The sequence below is a fragment of the Dipodomys ordii genome, unplaced genomic scaffold (genome assembly GCF_000151885.1).
Source record: "Dipodomys ordii isolate 6190 unplaced genomic scaffold, Dord_2.0 Scaffold216, whole genome shotgun sequence".
Classification (NCBI taxonomy): domain Eukaryota; kingdom Metazoa; phylum Chordata; class Mammalia; order Rodentia; family Heteromyidae; genus Dipodomys; species Dipodomys ordii.
Window position 1 is genome coordinate 1062329 of NW_012267432.1, and position 19030 is coordinate 1081358.

The 19030-nt window shown below is 46.6% G+C and overlaps 1 protein-coding gene across 1 annotated transcript in view; it reads left to right on the forward strand.

Annotated features, from left to right (window-relative positions):
• Nucleotides 1-5827, forward strand: part of Dnhd1 (dynein heavy chain domain 1) — a 71333-nt gene extending 65506 nt beyond the window's left edge. The window contains 9 exon segments of the mRNA XM_013035593.1: nt 189-367; nt 507-1472; nt 1690-1870; nt 2089-2211; nt 2297-2498; nt 3901-3992; nt 4091-4240; nt 4487-5271; nt 5462-5827. Coding sequence (XP_012891047.1) covers nt 189-367; nt 507-1472; nt 1690-1870; nt 2089-2211; nt 2297-2498; nt 3901-3992; nt 4091-4240; nt 4487-5271; nt 5462-5827 — 3044 coding nt within the window.
• Nucleotides 5828-19030: the final 13203 nt, after the last annotated feature.

Below are 19030 nucleotides of genomic sequence, written 5' to 3' on the forward strand. Positions count from 1 at the left end.
AGGTAAGTTGCTGATACAGCTTTGTGGACACCCTAAACTCCTAGGATCTGCCCTCAGAGGGCTTCACCTAGCCTAGAGCTGGCTCAGAACTGTAGTAGAGCCATACATACTTCTTGTCCTTCCCATCTCCCCATGCCATATCTCTGCCAAAAAGAAAAGATTAAACCTCTTTTGCCTGGCCCTCCAAGTGCTAGGTTGTGAACTGCTGAAGAGGATGAATGTGATGGATCTTGGCATGAACATGGATGTACTAGAAGAGCAGATGCTGCATGAAATCTTGTCTAGAGAGGCTCCCGAGCTTAAGAAACGCTGGCAGGAGCTACAGACCAGACACTTGGATACCTGTGAAGCTGTTAAAACTGATGAGGTGCTTGAGGGGCCCAGTTCTATGGGACAGGATGAGCTTTGGGAGGACCCTTGAAGTATGGAGGTGGAGATGAGTGGGGAGATGTATGGGGACTGTGAGAAAGGACCAGATCCATCTATTAAAATGACCATATGCACAGGAGCGGTTATTGACGGCCCTACTGTTACCGCATCCAATGCAACAGAAACCTGCCAAGTTTCTGCGGGACATGGTGAGAGTCCAGGCAAAGATATGTCAGCTGCGAGCCCAGATTGAGGAGCTAGAAGAGCAGAAGATGCAGGAAGTTGTACTATGGGTACCCTACCAGAATGTGGTCCGTCACGGGATAGCCATAGTAGAGGCCCTTAGCTCCCTACAGAACATGCTGCCACTTTTCCATATGAGCTCAGAGAACTGGCTGACAGCTACCAAGCGGGCTTTAAACAGTATGAAACCCCATGACAGCCAGCATGGGGAGGACTTGGCCAGTCATCTGCTGCAGCTGAAAATACGCTTGACTCGCCATCTACTGGGCAGCACCGTGGCTATATTGGGGCTGACCCAAGTACCCTTGGTGGGTGCCTTAGGTGCTCTGGCTCTGCTGAGTGTGAAAAACCAGGCCCCAAAGCTAGAGAAGCTGGCACTGTGGCCTGGATTGACGACCTCTTTGATCACAAGTCACAGCAAATCCGCGTCAGGTGCAGGCCGGCCAGCATGGCTAGGGCTGAAGGCCTGGCGAGAATGTGCAATATTAGAGCGGCTGCCTCCCTTTAACGGGCTGCGTGCATCCTTGACAGAACACCCTAAAATCTGGCAGGATTACCTGTCGCTGTCCTCTACAGTGCTGGGTCCTACACCTGAGCTTCAATCAGAGCCACTCAGCCTCTTTCAGAAGCTGATTCTGTGGAGGGTTCTCCGACCTGACTGCCTGGCAGCCGCCTTGGCAGACCTCACCACCAGCCTCCTGGGCCGCCCCCTGGATGAAAACCTGAGTGCACCTACCATACCCTTCGAACACAGCCAGGCCACCCAGCCCATACTCATCTTGCTGCCGCCGCCTGGTCACCCCACAGCCTTGGGGCATCCTCTGGCTGTCATTAAGAAACTAGCTGACGTCCACATTCAGGTTTGAACCTAGCCACTCAGCCACAGCTGAGCAGGCTCTTGGGGGCTGGTGTGAAGTTTGGGGGGGCCCCCCTCGCCTCTCAAGCATTCTTGTGGATCTTCCTGGATTATTCAAGCACATTTTGGATTATTGTGGCTCTTTTTAAAAACCATTTTGATTCCTCAGGGCCATCCAGTATCACTGTGAGTCACTGTGCCATCTTTCTTTTTGTCTCCAGAAGCAAGTGCAGGTGATAGCTCTTGGCTCCAAAGCCTGGGACCCACTCTCTGTTGTTGTCGGCAGTCTGTGCCAGGCTATGTTCATGGGGTACTGGTTGGTGCTGGATAACTGTCATCTGATGCCCCATTGGCCAAGAGAGCTGATGCAGCCCTTGCTGAGCTTACTGGATGGAGCTAAGGGTAGGTTAACTGTTTAGAGATGGCTTTCAGAATGAGGGCCTCTATATTTGAGCCTGAGCTTGAATACTCAGGCCTTATGACCAGTCTACTAGCCCCAGCCTAATCACTTCTCTACAGCCTTGTGTCAGAATGCTGTCAATCCAATCACAGTTCTATGCCTGGACTTGTGGATCTGCCCCTTATTTGAGGTCTGATCTGTGCTCCTTTTCTAACCCTAGTGATTTCAGACAGGGAATTGGAAGAATCTGTACCTCAACCCGAGAGCAGGACTACAGCCATTGTCCACAGAAATTTCCGTCTGTGGCTTATTGTGACCACAGAAGCAAGATCTTCCTTGCCAGGTGAGGAGCAGCACCCACAGGTTCTCACTTCAGAAGTAAGACAGCAACTGTGTAGAGCTGACTTGGAGCTTTGCTTCTTTTTCAGCTGTGCTGACTCAGCACTCCTTGCCTGTTTTCTGGGACCAATCCCTGGAGCTGAGCCACATCTTGGTCAACAATGTGGAATTAGCCCAGCAAGAATCCCTTGCTCAGCCCCCTACCCAGATAGTTCCTTTGCTCCTCCTACATGGCCTTCTGCTGCACCGGCAGCTGTATGGGATGAAAATGCAGGCACACAGGGGGCGCTGGTGAGAGATCCACCACCCATCATCCTGTTCAGTTAGCTCAGTTAGTCACTCACCAAACTGTCTTCCGCATGAAAAAAGAACTAATTCATCTTTGGTATCTCCAAAGTATAAGTGTAAGGGGAAGGAAATCCTTAGGACTTTGAGATCTCATTCTGAATTGAGTCTTAAAAGCTGAAGCAAACAGAAATATGGCCTTTCTGAGCAGGGGGAACTAAGCTGAGCTGAAGGGAGACTTCAATGTAGCTGAAGTAAGGCATGCTGAAGGTTGAAAAGGAGGGCCTTGAAGCCAGGCACCAGTGGCTCACATCTGTATTCCTAGCTACTCAGGAGGTAGAGATCTGAGGGTCATAGTTTGAAGCCAGCCCCAGAAGACAAATCTAAGAGACTATTTTTTTTTGTTGTTGTTGGTGGTCATGGGGCTCCAACTCAGGGCCTAGGCACTGTCCCTAAGCTTTTCATTCAAGGTTAGTGCTCTAGAACTTTGAGCCACAGCTACACTTCTGGTTTTCTTGTAGTTAATTGGAGATAAGAGTCTCCGGGACTTTCCTGCCCGGGCTGGCTTTGAACCATTATTTTCGGCCTCCTGAGTAGCTAGGATTACAGGCCACCAGCACCCACCATGGGTCTTATATCCAGTTAACTAGCAAAAAGGTCTAAGTGGAGCTGTGGCAAAGGGTGGGGCTGATGCTATTCTGAGACAGTGAGAAGCCACTGAAGGGTTTTCCTTAGGAGAGGACCTTGATCTTTCAGAAAGATGAGCCAGAGGAGGTGGCCCTGGAAGCAAGCACAACAGTTTTGCCTTTAAAAAATTTGTATTCCAGCCGAGTGCTGGAATCATACCTGTAATCCTAGCTACTCAGGAGGCTGAAATCTGAGGATCATGCTTCAAAGCCAACCTGGGCAGGAAAGTCTGTGAGACTCTTATCTCCAATAAACCACCAGAAAACCAGAAGTGGTGCTGTGGCTCAAGTGGTAGAGTTCTAGCCTTTTAAGAGCTGAGGGACAGTGCCCAGGCCTAGGGTTCAGGACCCATGACAAAAAAAAAATAAAAATAAAAAAGCACCAAAATAAGAAAGGTATTCCAGTAGCTTCCAAAGAAGAGATGATAAATGAGTGATAGAGGTTGGGGTGAGATTGAAGAGCAAACATGAGAGAGGGAAGAGGGAGTCGGGGGTGACTTTCCCAGTTCTGCTTTAGACAATGAGGTGGCTAATGACACTTCTCGCTGGAGGGAGAAGGGTGGTGATTTCAGATGGAAGTAAATGGAATTTGAGATGCCCAGTCCAATGCCTAGTGAGACCACATAACCCTGGAGCTCAGAAGAAAGGTTTGGGAAGGAGAAATGACTTGAATAGTCAATATATTGGTATTCTTTAAAATCGTGTGTGTTTCCTCTCCCCAGGAGTCAAATAACCCTGGCCCAAGTCCTTCAGACCCAGAGTCAGCTGTGGGCCAGTCTCAGCAATCCCAGCGTTGCCATGCAGGAGCTGGCGGGTAAGACATACATCTGGGACATGAAGTCACAGCTTTGGCTGGGCGGCGTAGCGGACACTGGAGGGGCTGGGACTGAGGGACTCTGGCCTCATCCTCAGCTTCCATTTTCTATGGGGGCCCGCTGGAAGACAAGGAGGACATGAAGGCTCAGATTAGCCTCACTCAAGCCTGCCTGGGCTCCAGCAACAGGAGTGGGGTCCAACCACACACACCTCAGTCTCTGCTGGCCAGTCTGATGCCTAGTCCAGGTAAGCTCCCGACAAATTATCTGTGTATGGGGCGGGGTGGTGTAATGTCACCTCTGCCCCCCATCCCCACCCAAAGTAGACACAGCAGTGCCAATGAGGGCCTATAAAGGGGTCATAGTCACAGGTTGGGGGTGGAAGTGATGGCATGCCACAACCAGAGGAAGACCTACTCCCTCAGCTCTGGGATGGGGGGGGGGGTGGACGTCGAATCTATGTTGTCCCTCAACCCTCGCCTCCCACTCCCAGATCTAGGGAAGCTGGATGCCATGGCCGAGTGCAAGGCGGAGGTACACCTGCTGCCCACCCCATCTGAGCCGGGGATCTGCGGCCTGAGTGAGGCCCCCCGAGACTGGCTGCTGCGATGCCGCAGTCGGGCACTGCTACGCGCCATGCGCCAGTGCGCAACCTCCTGGGTCCCTGCCGACGCGGGAGGCGCCCGGCGAGCCGAAAGGCGGCTGCGGGTACGCCTAGTGCAAGCCAAGGGGAGGCTGGAGGCCCTGCAGGAGCTGCTGACCCAGCACACATGCGGAGACCAGTCCGAGGCCTACAAGGTGGGGCCCACCAAGGAGCAGCCTCTGCGGGCCTTCCTGGAGCGCGAGGTGCTGGAACTCAGTCAGCTGGTAGTCTTGCTGCAGTGTGACCTTACCTGCCTGCTGCAGCAGCTCTCGGGGGAGCCCCCATGCGCCTCCCACCGCTGCGTGGAGGTGGCCCAAGCCCTCTGGGCCGGCCACTTTCCCCGGCCTTGGCGACGCCACGCACCAGCTGGGCCGCAGCCGCCCTGGCAATGGCTCCGGCAGCTGTCCAGCCGTGGGCAGCAGTTGATTCTCTACCTGGGCGACGGTGAGGACCGAGGTTTCCAGATCCCCCAGCGCATCTTTCACCTGTCAGCCTTTTGTCACCCGCGTCGCCTGCTGTTTGCCCTGCGCTGGGAGGCCATCCTGGCCGGCCCCAGTTTCCCGGGTAGTCAAGATTTAAGTTTCGGTGCTCTCCTGTACAGACGTCAGGAGCTGACCCATCTTCTGCACCTCCGGGTATCTTGATGTTGTCCCCCCACCCGTGCCCCCTACACACACCCTCTGCTTCCCACCAGCCTCTCAAGAATCCATTACATCCCATGTTGACCCTCAGTCACCCCCAGTCCCTTTTCTGATCTTGGATTCCTCCCTCCTTACCCCCACCCAGCTCCCTACTCAGTTCTGACCAGTTTCTGGTTCCCCCCAGGTGGAGAACGGCCCCAACCCCACTGTTCCTGAGCTGGGGTTGCTGCTGACGGGATTACAAGTCCTGCACGCCAAGTGGGACTTCTCGGAGGGGGCCTTGCTGGACACCAGCTCCACCCAGCCCAGCCCTCTGCCCCCGGTCAGCGTCAGGGCACAGGCCCCTGGCGCCAGTGAGCTGCCCGCCCCAGACGGCCTGCCTGTATACCCCTGTCCCGTATACATGGCAGGGCCCCTTGGCACCACCAAGCTGCACAGCAGCAACATCCTGATGTACCTGCCCCTACCCACCAAGCTCAGTCCCGACACCTGTGTCCTACGCAGAGTCCACGTGTGTAGCCCCCCTTTGCCCTGCCCTCTACCAAAATAAAAGCTAGCAGTGAGTCCAGAAATGAGTTCTGAGTTTGGGAAGGAGAGTGGAATATGCTCAGGAGGCAAAACAAGACACGAGGGGAGAGTACTGTGTGCACAACTGAGGAATGAGAGGTTGTGTTTATGCTGAGTTAGATGGGGGCATGAGCTGGGCACCTGGGGAGAGGACAGGTCCAGGACACCTTTGGAAGAGGGGCCTGGTGTTCCTCGTGGTTCCAAAAGATTAATCCGATGTGACAGTGGCTAACACATGTCTTCACCTATGATAGATTCTTGAGGGGATATGAAACACAAAACCTAAGCTCTTTGTTCTTATTCACTCTTCTTCTATACCAGGGATTCTTCCAGACACCGGTGAGGTGTAGGGCACATGGGCAGCAAAGAGGGCGCTGAGAGGGAGTTGAGTGGGCAGATCCCGATTTGTTTACCTTCAGCTCGCTCACAGAAGCTTAGGTGCATGATAGGGTGTGACCTTAACAGTGATTGGTTGATTCCTTTTCCTCCCCTGCCATGCCACCAGGCCTTTTTTTATTTTAAAAAGTGCTTGCTATGTGGTAATAAACGAGTTCCTGCTTGACTTGACTCGGGAACAGGCATGCAGCCGCACTTACCTTTCCTCGGACCCCATCTGTCTTTTGTGGGATGAACGAAGACCCGACACCTGGTGCCCAACGTGGGGCTCGAAAGGAAAATATAGCGGCCGAGGCTAAGTGGTCTCTCAGGGTAAGTGAAACCCTTAGTATGCATAATGCTATCTCACAGAAGGAGGAGGAGGAGGCAACATTAGGCCTAGAGGGAGTACAGGAGGACTTGAGAAGTGAGAAGGAAAAGGAATGGGTCAAATTCGACCGAGAACGCACTGAAACATGCACAGTGGAAGTCAAAACAAGGGTGAGGTTACCCCCTCTGACTCAGGTGCCCCTGACAGTCCCATGCCCCCACCCTATCCCCCTGATTGGAGGGGGGGGTATGGCGCCCTATGCAACCTTCAAAAGGGACCTGCGGGACCCGGACCCCTACCGACCTTCCAAGGAGGGGCCGAGGGCTGGGGAAGTAACCTACTTGGAGGGCTACCCTGGAAGGGAAGGGCCACCTGGGAGCCCAGACTCTAGGCCACAGGATTCGCTTCCCCAAGCATATCTGGTCAATCTGGCACCAGGAGCTAACAGGCCCTTGGAGTGGTATCCATGGGAAGCTAAGGATCTTAAAGAGCACCGCAAGGCAGTGGCGGAGGATGGCCCAAACTCTCCCCGGGCCCAGACCTTATTACAAGACATTGCCTATCACCCGTGTGTCCCTAAGGACTGGCTGGATGTGGCCAAAGCCATCCTCACCAGTTCTCAGTTTATTAAATGGTGTGCTTTCTTTAAGGAGGAATGCAGAGTGCGAGCAGAGAATAACCGGCAGGCTCAACCCGCGATACCTATTACTTATGCCATGTTAGCAGGGACGGGGGAAGGGTACTCCACTGGCATCCAACAGGCTGCCATACCTGGCCTATACCGTGACCAGGTGAGGCAGGCAGGACTTGCCGCGTGGTACAAACTGGATGATGGGCCTACTGAGTCCCCCATAGCAGGAGTGAGGCAAAACCGGGTGAGCCTCTAGCTGAGTTTGTAGACTGACCAACAGAGTATTAACTGCCAGCTGCCGGCAGGGGACCACCGAGATCAGTTTGTAAAGCTACTGGTCTGGGAAGGGATGAATGCAGACCACCACACGGCCTTGCCCTTGCATGGGATTGAGAGAGTTCCCTGAGCAGATGGGTGGTGGCCTTGCAGGATGTGGGAGCACAACAGCACCAGTCCCAATCACTAGCTTTAGCTTTACAGGCTCAGACATCTGCACTGACTAAGGCTATTACCCAGGCGCTGGCAGCCCAGGGCCAAGGATCCCCAAGACCATCGGGGAGAGGGACTTATTTTAAATGCGGGCAGGAGGGGCACTTTAAGAGGGACTGTTCACAACAATCCCTCCTCCCCTCCCCTCCCCCGTCAATGGGGGGGGGGTCCAAACTGCCCCCTACACCCTGCCTCAGGTGCAGGATTCCTGACGCCCTCCATATTTTTACTGACAGGTAAAGCAGACTCTGTGTAAGCAGCCTTTGAGGAACAACAAAAGACCCCAAGCCAACAAAGATTTCAACTTTGTCAAGGGTCAGCACAATATAAAGAAATGCAGGCCATAATTATGGCTCTTTGGGACATTCAAAAACCCTTTAATTTGTATTCTGATAGCCTATATATGATTAACTTGCTCCCTCAAATTCCCCAGGCACATATTAAGCTGGATGGAAACCCTATTTCCCCCTTGTGGTTACCCTTAAGGGCCTATTAGAAGGGCAGGGAGCCCCTATTCATATTCAACATTTGAGAGGGTATTCAAAACTTCCTGGGTTTTTATCCGTAGGTAATAATTGGGCGGACCAGTTAGTTACTGGCCCACAAGCATTAACGTTACAAGAGGCCACCTGTTTGCATGATTTAACCCACATTAATTGGAGAGGTCTTCAACATAGATTTCCTCAGATTCCTGTAAAGGACCTCAAAAGGATAGTACATCCCTGTAACACATGCCAGCCCTTCTTAGGTGTACCTGTTACAACCACCAGGGGTAAATCCCAGAGGCCTTAAACCTAACATCCTCTGGCAAATGGATGTTACTCATTTCCTAGCCTTTGTTAAGTTCAAATATATCTTTGTCTCTATAGATACCTACTCAGGAGCATGCTGGGCCACAGCACATACAGAAGAAAGAACTAAACATTTAGAAGCACATTTTCTTCAATGCTTTGTCACCTTGGGTCTACCAGCACAAGTTAAAACCAATAATGGACCCTGTTTTCTTAGTAAAGCAATGTCAGAGTTTTTTGACAAATGGCATATTAATCATACTACAGGAAATACCTATAATCCCCAAGGCCAAGCAATTTTAGGAAATCACCAATGTCTTGAGCAATTATTAAAACAAAAAGGGGGAGTTAGCCACCATATACAGTTACAGATAGCTTTGTTTACCATTAACATTTTAAATTTTTCAAAAGGGGCAACTGAATCCAGATTTCACAAGCACTGGGGACAGCTAAACCCTAAGCCCCAAGTGAAAGTCAGATGGAAGGACCCCTGACACAACAATGGAGAGGGCCTGACCCCCTAGTTACTATGGGAAGGGGATTTGGATGCGTTTTTCCCAAAGGGGATTCAGCCTCATTTGGATCCCTGCCAGGAACCTTAAGTATTTACCAATTTCCTCTATACAGAAGGATGTCCAAGGATAAACTAACCAACAAGGAAAGAAAAACAGCTATGGTGTTTAGCTAATTATTTTAATGTCACCTGCTCTAATTGTTCTTTTACTAATTGCTTGTATTGCAGCATTACTGAATCCCTATGCTTCCTGTAAACATGTCTAAAACTTGGTATTTTGGCCTTTATTTCGTTAGCTGTCTCCGCAGTGGCAGCTGCTATGGCACTAACACAGAATGTTAAACATAGTAACTTGTCTTTAGATCCTTTTCAACCCCACAGGCAAATAGCCGGATTAGAACAAGCCCCACCTCTGGCCTCTAAAGTGGCAAAGACTGCTATCCCATCCCTGGCTCATGTTAAAGGACTGCTAATGACATTGCTTGGCCTTGGCAATGCTTTTGCTGATGGTTTTTCTATGCCTTCCTTGCATTATACGTGCACTGCAAAACTTTTATGAGTTTAGCCAGCCAATTACATAAGATCAAGCTCCAAGTGAATGGATTTCCCCCGAGAGGAACCGCAGCCAGAGACGGGTAAGAGGGGGTGCCAGTCTGACCAACCTAAGACAGGGCCTTCATCTCCGCTCTGAAGAAGTTCCCGATGATGGGTAAGGCAGACAAGGTGATCCACCCAACCGAAGACAGGCGGGTTTGCTTCTTTAAACAAAGACGCGGTGTTGGGAGCCAACAGTAAAGCTCAAAGGTCATCTTGACCCCTGTGCTCGCTTGAAGGCACGGTTAAGAAACTGGCTTACTTGAAAAGACACCAGGTGCCCGGGATTGCTTTGCTATGTCTGCACAGTTTATTTTACTTTCAACTAGTTGACCTTGTCTTGTTTTTACTGCACTCTGTTTCCACTAATCGAACTGCTTTGGACATTTCTAACTGTGGTGGGCTGATGTTTATTTTTGTGCTAGGTGGGGATGTGAGGTAACTGGGACGGGCTCTTGGTTCATGCACCAGGGCCCTCCCTATCCTAGTCTGGCAAATCTCGACCCCCCAGACTTGCCTCAAACCCCCTGCATGGCCAATGCTATTCTTACCAATGTAATCCTGTTAAAATAACCTTTACAGAGGAGGGGAAAAGGATAACTAACTGGGAAGCCGGTCTGCCATTAAAACAAAAAGGGGGAATCTGCAGAGCACATGGGCGGCAAAGATGGCGCTGAGAGGGAGTTGACTGGGCAGAGACCGATTTGTTTATGTCTAGTGCGTAATCAGCCCGTGGAAGCTTAGGTGCATGATAGGGTGTGACCTTGACAGTGATTGGTTCCTTTTCCTCCCCATGCCACCGGTCTCTTTTGCTTTAAAAAGTGCTTGCTGTGTGGTAATAAATGAGTTCCTGCTTGACTTGACTCACAGCTGCTTCTGATTGTCTCCCGGGCTGAGGGAGGCTGGGGAATGGGCAAGTGGCGCACTTACCTTTCCTTGGACCCCCTCCTCTTTCGTGGGATGGACAAAGACCCAACAGTGAGGATGTTGTAGGAAAGCAATCATAAAAGGTGCCTCATACCTGTAATCCTAGCTACTCAGAAGGCTGAGATCTGAGGATTGTAGTGTAAAGCTAGTCTGGACAGTCAAATCTGAAACTCTTAATCTCCAATTAACCAGCAAAGAGCCAGAAGTAGATGTGTGGCTCAAGTGGTAGAACACCAGCCTTGAAAGGAAAAAGCTAAGGCAAAGTTTGAGGTCCTGAGTTCAAGAACAGTACTGGAAAAACCAAGTTAAAATAGCAAACAATAAACTGGGTGCTGGTGGCTCATGCCTATAATCCTAGCTACTCAGGAGGCTGAGATCTGAGGATCACAATTCAAAGTCAGCCCAGGCAGGAAAGTCCATGAAACTCTTATTTCCAATTAACCACCAGTAAACTGGAAGTGGTGTCATGGCCCAAGTGGTAGAGCTGAAGAGCTCAGGGACAGCGCCCAAGCCCAGAGTTGAAGCTCCACAACCATCAAGAACAACAAAAGGCAAAAGGAAGTATGACATTTACAAGGGAATAAATATCTCCTTCCATCTTAATGGGTAGGTGTGGAGAGAATGAGCAGAGATGAAAGGAAGAAGGATGACATGACCAACTTGATCTTTGCCTCTGAAATCTCAGAGGGGAGAGGAATAGCATATAGACTGACGTAAAAAAGGCAAAGGGGCTTGGTTTTCACCTTTTTCTTCCTGGAACTCTTAAAGGGAACTGTTCTCTCTCAAGTACTCATTATGGCCCCAAGTTTCTTAGGAGGGCAGAGTGTCATGGCCATGAAGAAGTGTGTCTGTGGATCCCTGTATGGTATGGCTACTAAGAAATGAGCCTTTAAAGGAAGTATGAGGCAGAGAATCTCTTTAGCACCAAAAAGTGTTGCTGAGACAAGATTCAACTGATAGGAAAGAGAACAAGGTCCTGGCAGCTATGAAACACTAGACCACAAATTCATCAGCTTTAGAAGCAAATGTTGGCAGAATGCCCAGGTATGAAACTTTGCCAACCATCCCTAGAGGCCAACTTATGCACATCTAAGAACCAGCAGTATGCCAGGAGTCCATTTCTTCTGACATCAAAAAGTGCTATAAGCCCTCCCCTCTATACCTAGCTGCCACTTTAGGGAGGAGTAGAGGTGGAATGGAAGGAATTCTAAATTATCATTTAAAGAGCAGGAAGGATACCCAGAGACTTTTATTTCTAGGTTCTTCTACTACATAGTGGAATAAAAGATAAAAGATTTGTGCCAGGTACCAGTGACTCACGCTTGTAATCTTAGCTACTCAAAAGGCTGAGATGGGAGTATTGAAGTTTGAAGGTAGCCAGGGCAGCAAATTCCACAAGACTCTTATGCCCCCCACCTCCTACCCCCACAAAAAAACAAAACAAAAACTCAATAACCCAGTCTGCTACTTTTCAACAGTCTGTAAAAGAGATGTCATTCCTTTTTATTTCCATAAATAAAATTGGCCAGTAACTTAGAACTTCTATTTCTTTAATAGGATAAGGTCATCAGATTTTCTACCTCTTCTTGAATCAGTTGTGGTGTTATTTGAAAATTTTCATCTTCAATGTGGAATTTAATGGTATATCTCCATTTAAATAGCTATAGGATCTACAGGAAGGTCTCTTTCATTCCTATTACTGGTCTTTTCTCCTATTTCCTCAATCAGTCTAACTAAAAGATTTTTCAATTCTATTGATTCTTTCAAAGAATTAGCTTTTAGTTTCATTGATTTTTCTCTACCATCTTTCCAATGTCTTATTTCAATGCTTGCATTTATCTTTTTTAGCCTTTTTGTTGTTGTTGTTGTTGTTGTCAGCTGGGGGCTTGAACTCTAGGGCTGGGTGCTGTCCCTCAGCTCTTCAGCTCAAGGTACGCGCTCTAACACTTGAGCCACAGTGCCACATCCAGTTTTCTGGTGGTTAACTGAAGATGAGAGTTCCACAGACTTTCCTGCCTAAGCTAGCTTTGAACTGTGATCCTCAGATCTCAGCCTCCTGAGTAGCTAGGATTATAGGCATGAGCCACCAGCGCCCGGCTCTTTTAAAATTTTTATACTTATTTTTGTTTTCATGCTTTTTCTAGATTTTTCTGTTGTTGTTGTTGTTGGTTGTGGGTCTTGAACTCTGGGTTTGGGCACTACCTCTGCGCTCTTCAGCTCAAGGCAAGCACTCTACCGCTTGAGCCACAGCACCACTTCTGGATTTCTAATGGTTAATTGGAGGTAAGAGTCTTACTGACTTTTCTGCCCAGGCTAGCTTTGAACCGTGATCCTCAGATCTCAGCCTTCTCAGTAGCTAGGATTACAGGTGTGAGCCACTAGATTCTTTATGTGAAATGTAGATTCTTTATCTAAATTCTTAATGCAAAATGTAGACCAGTGATTTTAGGTGTGCCTTGTTCTCTATAAAAGCATTTAAAGCTCTACACTTCTAAGGAGACTGTAGTTGTATCTCACAATTTTTTGATTCATTTTCATTACTTCAGTTGTTAAATTTTAAATTTTCATTATTTGTTAAATTTTTTAGTTTTTAAATTTTTCAGTTTTTAAATTGCTCATGTTTTGTTTGCCAGATCCTTTATTTTTAAGTTTAAGGTTTTATCATCAAAGTCTTGTAAAACAATGTCAGACACACCAACATTGCACAAAAATATAAAAAGTTCACAAACTTGAGTGTCATGCTCACCTCTGTATTGTCCCAAATTTAATATAAGTGTTGGAAAAACCAGCACAGGAAAGTCTGAGATTCTTATCTCCAATTAACCACCAGAAAAATCAGAAGTGGTGTTGTGGCTCAAAGTGGTAGAGTGCTAGCCTTAAGCAAAAGTTTAGGGAGAGGGCCCAGGCCTGGAGTTCAAGCCCTACAACCTACAACCACCACCAACAACAAAACAAAGAAATAATACAGAGAGGACCCATATACCTTTTACCAAATTCACTCAAACTGTGATCTTATAATACTATAACAAATCAGACATCAACATCAAGACACACTGATAGAGTCAAGATGTACACACAAGTCCCACCATTGCAGGTCTCTCATATTGTCCTTCTATGGTCACAGTCTCTTCATCTCATTCCACTCCTCTCATCTAGCCTATTTGTGTTTTCTAATTTTTTTTTTCATTTCAAGAATGTTATTAAATGGAATCCTTCAATATATAATCTTTTTGAACTGGCTGTTCTTTTTCTGGGGAAGGGGGTAGAGGACTGTATATATATTTCTAATTCAGCATAAGAGACTGGAGGGAGATTCATCCAGGTTGCTGTATCAAAGATGTGTTCCTTAAATGTACTCTTCACCTGACTTATGTACATGTAACCCCTCTGTATATCACCTTTATAATAACAATTTTTAAAAAAAAATTTAAAAAGACTCATTTCTTTATTGACTAGTATTCCATGGTATGATCATACCAGTTTGTTTCACCTGCTGAAGAACAGCTGATTGTTTATTATCTTCCTTCCTTCCTTCCTTCCTTTACCTTCCACCTTCCCTCACTCCCTTCCTTTTTTTTTTTTAATGCTGGTACTGGGACTTGAACTCTAGGCCTGAGGGCTGTTCCTTAACTTTTTTTTTTGGGGTCTGGTTGTGGGGGCTGAACTCTGGGCCTGGGTGCTGTCCCTCAGCTCTTCAGCTCAAGGCTAGCGCTCTACAACTTGAGCTACAACGCCACTTCCGACTTTTTTCTTTTTGCTTATGTGGTGCTGAGGAATCGAACCCAGGGCCTCAGGCATGCAAGGCAAGCGCTCTACCACTGAGCCATCTTCCCAGCCTGTTCCTTAGCTTTTAAAAAATGATTTTTATTATCCTTAAGTAGTTGTACAAAGGATCTGTCCTTCAACAAAGTTTATGAATATAGTGCATCTATCAATTGTCACACTTTCAACATTCTCACCCATGCCTCCTAGCCCGTTTCCCTCACTTTTCTTAATTTTTTAGGATGTTTTGGGTTGTTTTTTTTTGCTATTTAACAAAGCAGTTTATGTATACAAAACATTGTGATCTGTGTCATCTCTTCAACATTTTAACCTCTCTTCAACCCACCCTTCCCTTTTTAAAAAAATTTTGTAGTATATACAATGAATACTTGACTGCATTCTTCCCCCTTGTCTTGCAAGTACCCATTTCCTGGTATTTATTTAGCTGGGCTCTGACTTAGTCTTTCTAAAACTTTATACTATTTTAGCTCACTATAGTCTATTATACTTCAGTTAGTTCATTTGTAATTGCTTGCATACCACCCAGTCTGTTTACTTATAGATTTACAGACACATTCTAACTACCAAAAATGAGGGAAACCATGCACAAAGTTGTCTCTTTGCTTTTTTACTCTATAACTTGAGCTATAGCTCTGCTTAGGGCTTTTTTTTTTTTTTTTTTTTGGTTTAATTGTAGTTAAGTCTCCTACCTGGGCTGGTTTTGCACCATGATCCTCTGATTTTTGCCTCCTTAGTAGCTAGGAGCCAATGGCACTGCCTAGCTGTTTTACCGATTGTTGAGAGAGGGGGGCTGAGGGGGAAAAGAAGGGGGAGGGAGAGGTGTGAAGTTCCAACTATATCCATCAGTCTATTTCTTTCAGTTTTATCAGTTTTGCTTCACATGGTTTCCACTCTGAGATACCTGAGATAAACAATTTAGAGGTGGAAATATTTATTTTGGCTCACAGTTTCAATCCAAGGTATGCTGGCTCCATTATTGCAGTGAGGTAATAACATCATGGCTGAAAGGTCCAGGAACAAGTCACACACTTCAAAGATTTGACCTCCCCACAGCCTATTCCGCAATAAGCCCATCAATAGATTAATCTATTGATGAAGTTAGCATCCTTAGGATCCCATCATCCCTTAAAATGCTGTAATTCATAAGCCTATTTAAGGTATACTTCGTATTAAACCTTATCATTGCATCCTAGTACCCAAATTATTATGTCCATCTCACGATACAAAATGCATTTCCCCAAAGTCTAAGATCAATGTACCCTCTGAGATGTAAGGCAAACTTTTAGCTGTGAGCCTACAGAACTTAAAGAAACAAGTTACCATCCAGGTGCAGTTTGCTCACACCTATAAAACTAGCTTCTCAGGAGGCTGAGATCCAAGGATCTTGGTTTGAAGCAGCCCAAGTAGGAAAATCCATGAGATTCTTGTCTCCAATTAAGCATCAAAACAGCCAGAAGTGGAGTTGTACCATATACCATACGGGAACCATCATACTTTGCCAAAGATAGGTATGAGTCTAGGATGCAATATGAGGGGAACGAGGAACTGATTTGGAGCTATACGATTATAGATTAGCCCTTCCCATCAGAGCAGAGAACTATTAGCTGTTGGCTGTACTTCCACTAATTGGCAGGACAAATGTCTGAATTCCCCATGGGCTCTTTGACAATGTGTGGGGACCTTTCCCGAGAATTGCCTGGTAAGTAAGGCATATTTGAACTAGGAGGCTGTGGAGTTAGGAGTTAGGGTTGGGAATGTGGCTTAGTGGAAGAGTGCTTGCCTAGCATGCATGAAGCCCTGGGTTCAATTCCTCAGTACCACATAAGCAGAAAAAGCCAGAAGTGGTGCTATGACTCAAGTAGTCGAGTTCTAGCGTTGAGTAAAAGAAGCTCAGGGACCCTGAGTTCAATTTCCAGAACTGGCAGAGGCCCTGAGTTCAATCTCCAGAACTGGCAGAGTTGAGTTAAAACAGCTGAGAGCAGTGTGGGTTACATATCACAAAGAGCCAACCAATGTCTGTTAACGCACAAGTCTAGGGCCTCCCTCCCCCACACTCCACACAAATCAACATTTAAATGCTTGTCTTTGTAGAACACACTGGTGCTGCTTTATTCACATAATTTAATCTTTCTTCCTCTAACATGCCCCTCCCCTAGAACAGACAGAAGAGATAAAAAAAATGAGAGATCATGCTCTCCCAATCCATTAAGCTAGAGAGAGGGTTCTAAAGGTTGCTGAAACACGGGAGGGAATGGAAAAGGAATATATTTAGTGTTAATATTTTAGATTCATCTGTCATGGTATGTAGAACCGAAAATATTTACACCAGAATATTAAAATGTGGAAGGACTACTGAATTATAGAGCCAAGATAGAGCCATGGTTAATGGCAAGATTCCTAGGAAGTCTAATAAGTAGGGTATTTCTGTTTAATCAAGACAAGAATATATCTTGTGACCACTTAATCAGGTGGACAAGCATGGACAGGGGTATGGCTCAAGGGGTAGAGACTTTGCCTAGGAAGGGGGAAAAAAGGACCAAAGAAATAAGAAATCATTCTTCACACTTTTGGCTTGTGACCAAACTTTCTATTTTTTGTTATATGAGTATTATCTCAATTTTCTGTCACGAGCAGTTCTTCCTCCCATTTTAAATACATGGGTTAAAAAGAAAGTGGTGACTGACATCTGGTAAGAACTTTCATGCTGCTTCTACCACCTTCGAAACCTTGGTAGGTAGAGGAGTGGGAGAATAAAAAAGCCTTTGTAGAATATTGATACATTAGTTCTCTTTCTATTGTTGAGTACAATTCTCCCTGCTAAATGCATGGAGCTGGAAAATGTGTGTGTCCAGAAAGAGGACTTTTTTTTTTTCATACAAAAATGGTGATATGGTGATATTGGTGTGGAGATCAAGAAAATGAAAATGAGCTCACCAAGTAAAGTGTATTCTAGGAAGATGAGCAACATGTGTAAGGATGCTGAAGTAGAAATGCTTTGGAATACAGAGCAATGAATAAAAAGCCTGTGTGTGGCTGGAGTCTTAAGAGGGGAGGAGTGGGTTGAGATGTTCTTGGAGAGCAAATCCTGGGCAAGATCACACAGGGCCTGGGAAGGAATCTGGCTTTTTGTTCTTGGGCAATGAAAATCCATTGAATGATTTTTACCAGAGAAGTGACATAGTCTGATTTACATTTTAAAAAGGTTGCTTGACTGTGTGAAAAAATGAATTGGGGAACAGAAGCAATTAGACCAGAAAGGGAGTGACTTTATAGTAAAATGTCTGGTCAGACAGAGTTACCTGAGAAGGATGAGTTGGAAATGAAAGGCTCTAATTATTACTCTCTGTGAAAAGCTGCAGAGGGCTTTGTGCAATTATGTAACTGATGCGTGTTTGCAGCAGTGTCTCTGCCAAGACCATTTTGTTTCTTTTGGAACTGTGTTCTGTTAGGACTGTATTACGGGAACTGAAGAAGCAAAAAACTCTACTCAAAAGTCTAAAAGGGATATTGAATAAGCATGAGGCATAGACTGATATCCAAATCCAACTTTATTGTCTCTTACCAGCTCTGCAAACTTTACTCTGTGAAGAGCAAAGAGAAAGAGAGAGAGAGAGAGAGAGAGAGAGAGAGAGAGAGAGAGAGTGTGTGTGTGTTGGGGCCGGGGAGTAGCGGGGGTGTCGGTCCTCTTTCCCTGATATGGAGAAAAACTGCAACAACCCTGGGACATTTCTAGTCAACAACTGACTTACGGATCGTATGATCAGTTTAGGGGGCAAACACAATCTCAAGTAATTAGAATGCATAATTCTATCATGATAAGTGATCTGTACCTATTGTAGCTTTAAATCTCTCCCTTTCCCCTAGCCCTGCCTCATATAAATTGAGCAGCCTGCTTTGAGGGACAGTGGAAGAGCTTTCCTGTCTGCTTGCTGTAGCAAAGCCCCCTCCACATTGTAGAACTGAGAGGAAAGAGGATAAATAAGTCTGGCTTAACTGGGTAATTAGGAAATATTTAAAGGAGGAGTCCCTGCTGCCCCCTGGAGATGGGCATTGGAAGCACTATTTTGGGTAGTACCCTAAAATTGCATCCCCAGCCCATACAGCACACTCCTTGCTTCTTTGTGTTGATTTCATTTCCTCTTCAAAATGGTCCTACTGGGCATGGACAGGTCCCAACCCATCCCATACTTCCCTCTCTTCTCCAAGGTACATAGAGGAGAAATTCATGTACTGCTTGCTAGGGCAAATTCTGGAGATGTGGGTCAATGCCAAAGCCCACCTTTGAAACAGTTGGTATACATTTCCAGGGCAGGAGTTAGCCTCTAGTCTCATCATTTCTCAGCGATAGGAATATCTCATGGTTCCCAAATGACCCCACTGGGGTCCCTAACTAGATGTGAGGTAAGAGGGTAGACACCCACTCCCAGGAAAGGAGGGGTTGGGAGTAACAAGATTTCTGCAAAGCAATTTTACACCACTCTCTTTCCATCCTGTCCTCTTTATTTATGACCCTGAACCTCTAGTGTGCCTAATTAGTGCTGCTAGCAATCACACTGTATTTCCCCAGTTTTTGTTTTTAAATTCCCTGTCTCACTTCCCTCGAAATGAAATTTACATTCTTCTCTCTTGGAATTTCTGACACCCCCTCTCTCCCCTAAGAAATTATCTTCCTGCTTCTTTGAAAAAGAAAAGTCAACATAACCAGAAGAGAACTTCTGGGGCCCTAACTTCATCTACTGAATGAGGAAGTT